Source organism: Leishmania major, chromosome 19 (genome assembly GCF_000002725.2).
Source record: "Leishmania major strain Friedlin complete genome, chromosome 19".
Lineage (NCBI taxonomy): Eukaryota > Euglenozoa > Kinetoplastea > Trypanosomatida > Trypanosomatidae > Leishmania > Leishmania major.
Window position 1 is genome coordinate 276,895 of NC_007260.2, and position 12,398 is coordinate 289,292.

The 12,398-nt window shown below is 62.9% G+C and overlaps 3 protein-coding genes across 3 annotated transcripts; all 3 read left to right on the forward strand.

Annotated features, from left to right (window-relative positions):
* Positions 1-298: 298 nt before the first annotated feature.
* On the forward strand, positions 299-6,109 carry LMJF_19_0650 (conserved hypothetical protein; the record flags this gene model as incomplete). The annotated part of the gene is made up of 1 exon (XM_001682590.1): positions 299-6,109. The coding sequence occupies one exon, from the start codon at positions 299-301 to the stop codon at positions 6,107-6,109; it is 5,811 nt and encodes a 1,936-aa protein (XP_001682642.1).
* A 1,094-nt stretch (positions 6,110-7,203) lies between these two features.
* Positions 7,204-8,532, forward strand: LMJF_19_0660 (putative DNA-directed RNA polymerase,alpha subunit; the record flags this gene model as incomplete). The annotated part of the gene is made up of 1 exon (XM_001682591.1): positions 7,204-8,532. The coding sequence occupies one exon, from the start codon at positions 7,204-7,206 to the stop codon at positions 8,530-8,532; it is 1,329 nt and encodes a 442-aa protein (XP_001682643.1).
* A 1,030-nt stretch (positions 8,533-9,562) lies between these two features.
* On the forward strand, positions 9,563-10,648 carry LMJF_19_0670 (putative U3 snoRNA-associated protein UTP11; the record flags this gene model as incomplete). Its single annotated transcript, XM_001682592.1, has 1 exon — positions 9,563-10,648. One exon carries the CDS (start codon positions 9,563-9,565, stop codon positions 10,646-10,648), a length of 1,086 nt encoding a protein of 361 aa, XP_001682644.1.
* Between the last annotated feature and the right edge of the window lie 1,750 nt (positions 10,649-12,398).

The following is a 12,398-nucleotide window of genomic DNA, read 5'->3' on the forward strand; positions in this document are numbered from 1 at the left end:
CTCCTTTCTCTTTGCTGTCTGCGCACACACACGCACGCATTGCCCCCGTCGCCTTCCCTGCATCCCTCTGCCTCTCCGCGCGTGTCTGAGCGGACAGCGTGTTCGTCGCTAGTCTGTCACCCGCGGTTAAGCTGATTGGTTGCGTGGCCGTGGATCGTTTTCTTTTTTGTTGTTTTCTTTCCTCGTCTACTAGCGCCGGTTAATTGCTGGTTGGCGATTTCGAGCCGTGCGGCGCGAACTGCACGCCACACCCTCACACACACACACACACACACACACACACACGCACACACTTGTCATGTCTTGTAGCCTCAGCACCTTCCCTACGACGAGGCAGGCGTGCCCCATCGCCCCTGTGTCTGCTCTGCGTGCGGCAGTGGAGCGGCTACAGCAGCCCGACGCCACGGCAGCTGGCGGTGTGGACACGCGGCGGCCCAACTACCTCCTCGATGTTCCCGTCAGCGCCATCGACGTCGATCGCTGGGAGAAGCGGTTGCAGGAAGCGATGAGTGCGGTGTCTTCGTCCTTGCCTTCTCTGGGCGTGGGCACCAAGAGACAGCTTCACTTCCAGCACGCCTCAATGGCGTACGCAGCGCTCATGACCGCCGATGAGGCGTCAGCCCCGACGAACGCGCCGTCGTCGCGGCACCTGGCACCGCTGCCACCGTTTATGTTCGCTACCGTCAAGGCGCTGCCGATGACGCAGCTGCTGAAGATGCGCCGACAGTGGCTGCCGCACCGCCAGCGGTTTGCTGTGCACCAGCAGCGCATGGGCTTTCTTGACGCCGTGTTGAGCCACGCTCTCGTGGCCCTCGTCGGCCCGGCTGGCAGCGGCCGCACGCTGCAAGTGCCCATCGTGCTCTCGGAGACGGAGGTGCTGAAGCGGCGGCGGCTCATCGTTGTGAGTGCGAATGCGGCGGCAGCGCGGCTGACGACGCTGCGCCTGCGCGAGGAGCGGGGCGAGGACGTGCAGCACTCCCGCACCGTCGCCGCAGCCGTACCCAACCACAACGAAACCACCGAGAGCACCAGCGTCGTAGTGACCACCGCCGAGGTGATGCTGCGGCAGCTCCTGTGTGACCCCTGCCTCGAGGACGTCGGATGTGTCGTCTTCGACGACGCCCATCTGCGCAACGAATCGACGGAGTTGTGTCTCTCGCTGCTGCGTGATCTTTTGGCAGTGCAGCAGCAGTGGGAACACCAGCGTGGCGCGCCGGCCGGATCGGCAGTTGCCTCGTCATCGAACGGGCCGGCCGCCGGAACCGATGCCGACACAGCACAGGGCCTCGATGCGGCGCGGAGGCGCAGGCTGCACATCGTGCTGAACTGCCCTGATGAGGCCTGTGCGACGACGCTACTGTCCTTCCTCGCGCCATCGCGGTGCACGGCGACCACCTTCGTGTTGCAGACGGCCCCGACGCTGATGACGGCGAATACCACGTTGTACTTGGAGGAGGCCGTGCAGTGGCTGCTCAAAACCGAGAAGGAGGGGAGCTGCCTTATCAGCGATAGCGCTGCGATGGAGGCGACTCTGGTCTCGTACGCCGAAAACGTGGATGCTGTTGCGCGCATCATGGCCGCCGGTGACGCAGACTTTGCTCACCCGGCCGCCTTTCGGCGCTACTGGTTGCCGCTCATTCAGCAATGCGTCGATGAGTTTGACAAGGCGGACCGCGACGTGGCTGGTGCGACCGCTGCGCAGGGCCGGTCGCCGCTCTCGGCGATCGTACTTGTGGCACCCAACAACCACTACGTCCACGTCATCGCCAATGCTGTGCGGGAGGCGCAGCGAACGTCAACAGAGGGTGATGCAGCGGCGTGGCGGGTGTGCACCGCCCTCGCTGAGGATTCACCGTTTTCGTCGTTCCTGACGGTCGCGCAGCGCACGGCCGTGCGAGACACCTGTCAGCGCTGGATCATTGTCGCGACGAGCGAACTTAGTCAGTCGGTGCTGCCCTCCGGGTTGGATGTCGGGCTCGTCGTCGACTGTGCGCGCAACGGCTACACGACGGTGGACACAACAACCATGGCGGACACCGTGGTCATCGAGTACAGCACGATTGCACAGCTGCGCCATCGCCGCAAGCTAGCCAAGGTGACGGCGACGGCGTCCCCTGCTGCTGGCGGCGACGGCAGCACGCCTGCTTCGCCCGTGGTGATTCAGTTGATCCCTAAGTCTATCCTGCACGGAGCGCACCACCGCCGCCTTAGTGCGGACCCCGCCCAACACATCATTTTTCGCCTCCCCTTCAGCCGCTACGTGCAGGTGTATCAGGTGTTGCAGGCACGGGAAGAGGCGGCGCTGTCGCAGCGCGCGGCCTTCTCGCTCTCCGCTGCCGGGAGCGCCAACTCGAGCAGTGCGGTTGGTGGTGGACCCTCGATAGCCAGCAAGGTGTCCACCGTCCTTGCGTCTCAGCTCATTGGCGTGCCTGCTGCGACGGCAACGCGGTACGAGGCGGTGCGGCGCATCATGGCTTCGGTGGAGTCGTACCTGCGCGCCGCCGGGCACCTCGCCCTCGACAACACCGCTGGCTCCCCGGCGATGGGCCAACTCGTGCTGCAGCCGATGGCCGTGCTTTCCCTGTGTCTGCCTGTGCCTCTGCAGGTGGGGCGACTCCTCATTGTTGGCAGCCTGCTTCGCTCTTCTCTGGCGGTCGTCACGGCGGTGGGGGCGTTGTGGTGCTGCAGCGATCTGCTGTCGCTGCGGGGTGCAGGAGCTGTGCGCGTGGCGGACGCGTCGGATGCGGCACGCGAAGCTGCGGAGGAGCAGGCGGCGCTCTTGACAGAGGCACGGCTATTCTTTTCGCGCGACTCGCTCAGCGATGTCGTCAGCGCCCTCCACGTGTATCAGATGTGGTGCTCCACGAAGGCCAAACCAGAGGCGGAGCGCGATTTCTTGGCGGAGTGCGGCGTCGCAGGCGAGGTTCTGCAGGCAGTCTTCGACACCCAGGTGCAGCTCTGCATGCTCATGCGAACCTATGGGCTGCTGCTGCAACCCGGCGAAAGAGGCGAGAGCCGTCGCGCCGGCGCTGGGGAGTCGGAGGCAGAGAGGGCTCTACGGGTGTGCGTGGAATCGGTGCAGCAGAGCACGTCCGAGAGCGTGGAGCAGGTGTCGAGTGCGCTTGGTCGTGCGATGGCGGCCCTGTTGCCGGAGGTGGCCACGAGTCGCGCCCTGCACGCGTGCGTCACGGCTGCGCTGTACCCGAGCTGTGTGGTGCCGACGGGCGAGGAGGGGATCAGTCTCGTTTATGATGGCGTTTCCACCTCTAGTAGTGGCGGCGCCGGTGGTGGCGGTGAGTCCTCGGGTAGCGGCTCTCCGGCAGCTGGTGCAGGTCGCCGTGTGGCGAGTTTCAGCAGCGACTGCGTTCTCGCTGATGCGGTGCAGTGCGCCAAGGCGGCCGGTAGGCCATTTCTCTTTCTCGCCAAGTCGATTGCCGACGTGGCGACGCGCGAGGCAGCCGTCATTGGCGCGTCGTCTACCGTAGCCGCCACCGTTGTGGAGCAGGTAGACCCCTTGCATGAGGCGGCGGCGGTGGTCTTCTGTGGCCACTGCCACGAGCGCCCGCGCAAAGCCCCGACCCGTTGCCGCGGGTGGTCGTCGGTGCTGACGAGTCGGTGGCGCGAAACTCGACGCGCGCGCGCGTTGCCGCCGGTTTCACAGCTGCCGCCGACGTGCATCTCCGTGCAGTCGTATGACACAGTGCACTGCAACCACGTTGTCTGCACCATGGACCAGAACCTTTCCCTCACAATGCGGTCAACGACAGCGAAGTGGCTGCAGCAGCTCCGCACCCACGTCGGCGCCTATCTCGCCGCATTGGCGTGTGGGGTCGCCACGTCTAACAGTAACGGGTCACTGAAGGAGGCGTCGTCCACGTTGGCTGCTGAGCTGGCGGAAGCGTGGGAGTGGTGGGAGCGTCGTCATGAGCAGGGCCGCGATTGGCTGCGCGAGGAGCGGGTGGTCGTGGCACATCAGCAGCAGCAAATGGAGGCGGCGGCGGCGGCTGGCTACGACGAGCAGGAGCAGGCGGCGTCGGCAGCCAAGGTCGCGGCGCTGCGGCAGCGTCTCTTCGGCTACTACGAGTGGAAGATTCGACCCGGCACCCCGGCCGCCGTTGTCGTTCCATCGAATGCGGAGCGGCAGGCGTTTGCCAAGAGCGCAGCCGCGGCAGCCGCGGCGGCTACGAAGGGGAGTGGCGAGGTCGACAATGGTGACGTAGGCGCCGCTGCAGAGGACGACGACGCCACCGCGGAGGGCGCTGGTGGGATGCAGGCCACGTACTCGGGCAAGGTACCGCCGGCTGACATTGACCACATCTTCCGTCTCTGCGTCAAAAGCGTGGCCGCCAAGGGCACGCGCGAGGCCGAGGCGCAGCTGCTTCGCGACAACCCAGACATGTTCGGTTTCCTCAACCCCGAAGACGAGTTCCATGAGTACTACCTGTACTTGCTGCGGCAAGCGGCGCCGGACATGGAGGTGCTCGGCGACAACCTGGAGGAGCTCATCGCCTTCCTTGAAGACCTTGAAGCAGAGCTGCGCGAGGAGCTGGGGCTGCCGCACCCAAACGCGGCGGTACAGGAGGACGCCGGGGGAGTACCGGGCAGGCATGGGAACGGCGAAGACGGCGCCTACGGCGCCAGTGCAGCCGGCATTTGGGGCGGCGACGGGAGTGGTGATGCGAATGGGCAGTGGAGCTCCGGCCCGTTTGGCGGCGGCTACGCAGTGCACGACGTTCCAGTCGGTGAGGGTGACGTGGACGGCTACGGTGATGGCGACAGCGGTGGGTTGCAGCTCGAGTCTGCCGCGATCAACCTCAAAAAGAGCGCTGGCCCAACATTGGCAGAGAAGATCGAGGAGGCAAAGCGAGCGCAAGCGAACGCGGCCTCTACTACGGGCAAGTCGGCCGCTGTGGCACCTTCTGTGATGATCGGCACCCCTGCAGCGCCGGTGCAAATGAGCGTGCCCGCGGTGCCGTCGCCAGCGAGCGGCAATACACCATTTGTGTCTACCAACGCAGGTGAGACGCTCGCCGACAAGCTGCGGGCAATGCAGATGGCCGCCATGGGCGGATCTGCAGGCAATGCCAGCGATCTCGCGCCGCTGCAGTTTTCGGCGCATCCGAGCGCCGATCCGACGAGCGTGCTGCCCGAGCCTGCGGCACCGTGTGGCGTGCTGCCACCGCCACCTACGGCAGCCGACTTGCTCGCCGTCATCAACGGCGGCGACAGCGCGGATGTGGCGCCGCCACAGGCGTCCCTGGACCTCGACTTTCAGCAAGCTCCGCCAACCGCGGAGGAGCTCCTGGACTTGCTGGGGCCGGCGCTCCCCACTGCGGCACCCGATGGCCCCTTCCCAGCTGGCAGCAGTCTCGGTGGCACCCGGGGTAGTGCGCCACTGCCCTCTGCGGCGATGGCGGCGATGATGATGGGGATGCCAGCCACACCTCTGCATCGGCCGCCGCCGGCCATCCCTGCCAAAGCAGTCGAGGAGCGTCCGCCGTCCGTGCTGGTGTACCCGGTGCCGGACATACGGAAGTATGGGAACGTGCGCCTGCTGCTAGCCAAGAGCCTCAGCGAGTCGCTCAACATGCGCGTTGGTCCGACCACGATCGTCGGTCACGTGGCACGCATTGATGTCCCCAACCGCAACGTGGAGGCGCGTGCGCTGGCGCTGAAGAAATTCACATGCGGTGACACCAAGGTCACGGTGCACCTGTTCAAGAACGACCGCATCATAGACGACCCAGAGCGCGAGGAGCGCGAGCGCCGCAAGCGACGCGAGGAGCTGCGGCAGCAAGAAGCGGAGCTGCACCTGGAGCGGCGCCGTCGCACCGGGGCCGCTGCAGGTGGCGACACGCCGGCCCGTGCTAAGGCTTCTCGGCGCGCCGGTAACGTTGGCGCCGCCCTCACCGGAAGCGCAGGCATCGACCCGACGAGCCCAGACGCTTTCAACGACCCGAGCGCGTACACCGCTGATGCTGCTGTGCTGTCAACGAAGATCGGCGTGGGGAAGGCAGCGCCAATGCGGATCGGCGTCCTCTCCTCGTCGGAGGATGACGATGATGCGAGCAGCAGCGCCGATTCGTCGTCGTCTTCCTCTTCAGAGTAGCCGACTCCGTGACAAGACGCGTTGCATGCACCACTGAAGTGCGGAGCGGGGTGACCGATGCGTGGTTGAGAAGGCAGATACCGATGGTGTGCCGCATCGAACTGAAGTTGGCGAGCAGAGAGGAGGAAAAAGCACGACTGGAAGGGGGAGAGATGACCTTCACGTCTCGCATGGCGTGCGCGCGTGCGTGTGTGTGTGTGTGTATAATTGTGGGGTATAACTTAAGCACGTCCATTCATAGACGCATGTCCAACCGAAGCCGGCAGTGCGTAAGGTGAGGTTGCGAGTGCGTGTGCATGGACCTTCGCCCGACATCCGGGCTCAGGGAAAACGAAGAACGGAGGACAGCGACGGCCGGTGTTGGGCTGATATGCGACGCACGCACCTACACACACAAACACAAACAAGACAAAACCGCTCACGAGACACGCACACACAGTGTGAGAAGAGCGGGACGAGTGGCCCACGTGCTGGTGCAAACGGCGGCGCTCATGTCTTGAAGTGTGGAAGAGGGAACCGTTACAAGGGAATGTGTGCATGCCGGCACATGTGTTAGACGACCCGGGAAAGGAGGGCAGAGGCTGCCACGGAGGACAGGGAGGGAGGGGGGGAGGCAGTCGTGCATGGACGCGCCATCCATCTTGACGTTCAACCTGTCGTGTTCGGATAGATAGCAGTCGTGCTCGCCTTTGCTGTGTAGGCTTTTCATGCCGATCATCTGCGCTTCCCATCTGGGTCGCTGCCCCGATTCGTGTCTCCTCCTTCGACCTAGCTACCAAATCTTTAGCCGCTTCCCCCCCCCTCCTCCCTCCCTCCCTCCCTCCCTCCCTCCCCGCTACTGCCCATCTGTTTCGCCGCTTCTTCGTGGGTGGCCCACACTCATTGCTTATTGGAACACACACCCTTCCCCACCCTCCCTTCTTGCAGCGATAGCCACCACCAGAAGCAGTGCTCGCTAGGTCCGGTGCTGGGGTGTGGCTGTGTCTCCACATAGCTTCATATTGGTATTCTCCTTCCTTGCAGCCTTCGGCGCGGCGTGCTGCTGCGAGCACCGACTCGACAAACAACCATTCAGGTATTTAGTACCCACCTCCATGTCGAAGTCGCGGCGGGACGTCAACAAGGTGCAGATCGGCTACCACCGTGCCGAGAACACCGAGACGGTGAGTTCGCCGCATACGTATGCCTACAGCAGTGGTAAGAGCGCTCCATCCACCACCAAGCCGGATAGGCCGACGGTGTCGAATATCCGCATCGCGTCTGCCGTCGCCGGGCTGCCGCCGTCCCGCTTTGCAGCGAACGCGTCGGTGAAGCGGGAGAAGAACGACGAGGAGTCGGAGAGCCCTACCGCCGCAGCAAGCAGCGTGTCATCGTCGCTGTTGCATGGCGCGGCGAGCGAGGCGCGGACAACCGTGGACGGGTTCCCGTGGTCGACGCGGCGGGTGGAGCGGATGTCGTTCGAGATGCAGAACGTGAGTCCTCCCATTGCGAACCTGCTCCGCCGTGTACTGACGACCGAGGTGCCAACGCTGGCATTCGACCGCGTTTTGATCGAAGAAAACGATAGCCCAGTGCTGGACGAGCTACTGTCGCACCGCCTCGGCCTCGTGCCGGTGGCGGGTCCGGTAATGAAGATGCACTACATCACGGAGAGCAACCAGGCAAGTTTTAGCAACCTGGACCCGAGCCGCGTGCTGCTGTTTGAGCTGGACGCCACGGGCGCCAAGGATGCGGCGGTGACGCCGGTGTATAGCGGCCAGCTGCAGTGGGTGCCGCTGCCGGGGCAAGATAAGACGGCCGGCGCTGTGGCGGTCGCCTGCCAAGCGGGGCGCGAGGAGTGTGCCGGCGCAGCAGGGGCGACGGATCACAGCGCAGACGAGGATGACGACGCGGTGTTCCTCGTGCATCCTGATATCCTGCTCACCAAGCTAGGCCCTGGCCAGCGTATCAAGCTCAAGGCGATCGCTGTGAAGGGCTTCGGTGCGGTGCACGCCAAGTGGAGCCCAGTGTCGGCGTGCTACTACGAGATGAAGACCTCCGTCGAGCTCTGTGAGCGGCTGACTGGCTCGGCGGCCGAGGCGCTCATCAAGTCCTGTCCCGCTGGTGTTTTCGGCTACGAAGGCGGCCAAAGGGGTGCGGCAGCGACTGTTGTAGCGCCGGAGAAGTGCACCCTTTGCCGCGAGTGCCTCCGCAGTGAAGACAAGGGTGCTGAGGCCGCCGCCAACAAGGGCGACCGAGTTCGTGTGCAGAAGGATAAGACACACGTCCTCTTTCACATCGAGAGCGTGGGCCAGCTGCATCCGGCACAGATTCTGCGCTTCGGCCTCCGTCTCTTCGCTGAGCGCTGCCGGGCACTCGCCGAGATGGTGCAGTCAACCGAGGTGCACGTGGTGGATGCTAGCGCCAAGTCGCTGGAGCTTTGAGGCCAAGAAGCGAGCACGAGGAGGGGTTCGGGCGGCAAAAGCGAGGCAGAGGAATGGCGAGAACGAGTGGCACACGCGCTGGGTTCGGCTTACCACCGCATCCGTCGCCCCCCCCCCTCCCATCTTCTTCCCCCCCCCCTCTTCTGTGTGTCCCCGTCGCGCCGTGGCAACGCTGCCTTCTGCGCCATGGAAACCCTGCCCATTGCTCTTTATAACGCGTAAGTGTCTTGTTTCTTGTTTCTTTCGGTCGGAATGGAGGAGGGGGAAGACGGGGATGTGTGTGAAGTGTGTGTGTGTGTGTGTGGTGTGTGTCTGTGTGAGAGCGAGCGGACATCTTTCTGCTCTCGCCCCCCACCCACCCACCCACCCACACACACACACACCTTCGCTCCGCTTCACCCGCCAAACCCCACTCGCGGTCGTCGTCTCTTCCTTCTCTCCCTCTTTGTTCCTCGCGTAAGGAATCACACGCACATGCGTGAAAGGAAGATACCAGGCAGAAAGGAAGACCGCCGCCACCAGCCTCGTCGGCGCAACGCGTTCCTATGGGCTCTAACTGCACGGAGTCCACAAGAGCGCGCGTTTACCGAATCACTTCATGACATCTGTCGGGCTGCGCGTCGTGGAGTCCTTGGCGAAGGATGGTCGGCGCAGTACACAGCTCCAATGGGGAAGGGGTCCATTGGCTTCTTTGGGGTGCCATGAGGCACGCAGCAGGAGCGATAGAGAGGTGAGGCTGGAGAGACCGAGGAAACGCATCGATGTGTGGGCGTCTTCCCTATTTCGCATCTGCACCTGCTTCTGGCGCAACGTCGGCACTGTCAAGCAGGTCTGCGGCACACAAACGCACCCTCGGCACGCCCGTATGCCGAGTGTCACAGCCTCGTCCCACACGCGGTTTTCGATCCAGCACGTGGTCTTGACATGCGCTTCACAGTCTGTCTCTGCCTCTCCCTCCCTCGTCCTGCTCTTCATACGCTCCGTTGCATCCGCTCCCTGTAGACAGCAAGTGCACACACGCTAGTCCGCCATGACGAAGGGGAAAGGCCGCAACCCAGGCGCCAGCGGGCTGGACAAGCACCTCAAGCGCAAGACCCACCTAGAACGGTCGCAGCCGAAGTCGCGCCAGCATCTCGGCCAGCTCGAGAAGCACAAGGATCATGTTCTCCGTGCAAAGAAGCGCAAGGTTAAGGTGCGCCGTCTACAGGAAATCAAGCGCGCCGCAGCGCAGCGCAACCCAGATGAGTTCAACATTGGGATGACGAAGGCGGTGATGGACGTGGCGAACGGCCGCATGCGACAGCGCCGGGTTCGACTAGTGGAGTCTGACCGGAAGAAGGACATGCAAACGACGATTGAGCACAACCGGCGCAACGTGCAGTATCTCGAGTTCAAGGCCCAGGCCGACCAGCAGCGGGCGACCGAGCTGCTGAACGAGGAGGCGGCAGCAGCGCTGACTTCGACTGCCCCGCAGAACAAGCACATCGTCTTTGTAAACTCCGAAGAGGAGTTCCGCAGCTTCAACCCCCTCAAGCACTTTGACGTGACGCCGGAGATGATGCGGCAGCACCCGGCGGTGCGCGGTCGCATCCGCGTCCTGGAGAAGACGGTGATGCCGGAGGAAATTCTCATGAGCGGCGGGCACCAGATAAAGTCCGCCGCACAGAAACGCAAGGAGCGGCGCGAGGTGCAGGAGAAGATGCGCCGCAGCGGTGCCGACGCCACCCCCGAGACACGGGCCGCTTTTGTGGAGCGCCTGCGGGCCAAGAAAGAGCTGAAGCAGTACCAGTTTACCGATCTACTGGAAGAGGTGAAGCGGGAGAGCGAGGCGACTGCCTCCTCATCCAAGGGCGCCCCAGGCGATGACGGCGAGCAGGAGGAGGCGGCAGCACAGGACGAGGTCACACGGCTGCTTGAGTGGCGCCGTGAACAGGAGCGGCAGGCGGCGATAGCGACGGCGCGGCACGTGCGCGAGGTCGGGCAGCGCATACAGCGAAGCAAGAGTCTCTCTGCCTTGGCGAAGAGCATCCGCAAGCAGTCGCAAGGCATCAAGCGGCAAATGGAGCAGAGGCGGGAGAGCCGCTTCAAGCCCGGTGCAACGCGGCGCGCACGGTAAGAAAAAGCCGCGTCCATGTATGTAAACAGCGGCATGCAGGCGAGGAGGAGAGCGGGCTTGTGTGGACGCATGCGCGATCGCCCGGCATCTTCTCCCTTGCTCGGAAGGCGTACGAGTAACTGGCGGCGGTGTGCTTATTATATATATATATATGTGTGTGTGTGTGTAGAGGTACTCGCTGGCCCTGCATGCGCGTATTCTCGCGCACCATCGAGTAATATATAAGCGATACATGTGACCGAGTCGGCGCCCTTGAAAGAAATGCGACGGAGGAGAAGAGAGAGGGAAAACATAATTGAAAATAAACGAAGCGACTAGAGTTCTGCAGCGCGGACGGAATCCAAGGAGGCAGGACGTGCCGGAGGAAAGGGCAATCCGCTCTGCAGTGCTGCACCTCACGGCTGCAAGCCTCTCTTGCCACTCACTTTGCCGTGAGCCCCCTGATGAGAGAGAAGCAAGAAAACAAGAACGATCAACACGCACACACGAGCTGCGGCACTAGCGCCTACGGTTGCCTCCTCCGTGGCCGTCGTCGTCACGATGGCGCGCTCTCAGCAGCGCCTCTTCGCAGTGGTATAAAGCAATAAGCGGGCTGACGACGGGTGTGCGAAAGCCGCCTATGCTCACCAACGGTGGATTCCCTCTCTCTCTCTCTCTCTGTCTGCAGCCCATGATAAAGGTCCCTCCGCATCCTACTCTTCTCTCGCTCTCCTCTCACGCGCCGCTGAAACCGGCCCCGGTCCTACAACGAGGGCGACGCAATACAAAGGCAAGCAGAAGAAAACCCAACCAATCATCTCAAGCAGACGCAACTCTCTGATCACCACCACCATTACCACCGCCACCTCTCTCCCTCTCACCATCATCATTGTTACCCACTTGAGAAGGCAAAAATAGGCGGAAGGGCTCAGCATTTGCATCGCCACACGCACACGGGTCCATCCGGCTGGGTTGCGACACGACAGACATCAGCGAGGTCTGGAGGAAGAAAAAGACTAGGCACTTCCTCCAAGTTTGTGTGTGTGTCTGCCACCATAGTTCTCTTTTCTCTTCTCGACTTTGCCTCCCCCCCCCCTCCCCCCCCTCCCCCCCCCAATCCTCTTCTCATTTCACGATTATTGTCTTCGCCGTGTGACAGCTTCTCTCGTCGTCAGCCGCCTCTCCCATTGCTTGATCCTGCGGGTGTTTTCTCCCTATCCCTTCTGTTCAGTTTCCTCCGCATTTTATTTTCGTGTGCCTGACGCTCAGCCTGCCGTGGACTCTCGATCATTTTTTTTTGCTTGTTGGGGGCCTCTCCTCTTTACTTGTTCACTCGTACGCGTCCACGCACAAGCGCGTTGCTGTGCGGCCCTGCTCCTTGTGTGCGTCTCTCTCTCTTTCTCTCCCTCTGGGGGAGGGGAGTGGGTTCCAGCGCCGCTACAGTACGCGTGCGCTTCAGCGTTTGCCCTATCAGACCGTTGAGCTTGCGGTTATTGTTGTCGTTCCTCGTTGTGGCAGTGGTCTGCTTTTGCCGCGGTGCTGACGATTGTGCTCTGCTGTCTTCCGCACCCACCCGTTTCCCGCTGCTGTTGTTGTCCGTGCTTGTGTGTGTGTGTGTGTGTGTGTGTGTGTGTGTCCCAGCGCCTTTGTTTTTCTCGCATCGCCTTGCTCACGGACAGGCCGTTGCCATCGTGCTACACCTTGAAAGCTGAATGCCGAAAACATGAACAGATCTATGTCCGCCCGCTCGCTCCACGACAAAACGCCGCTT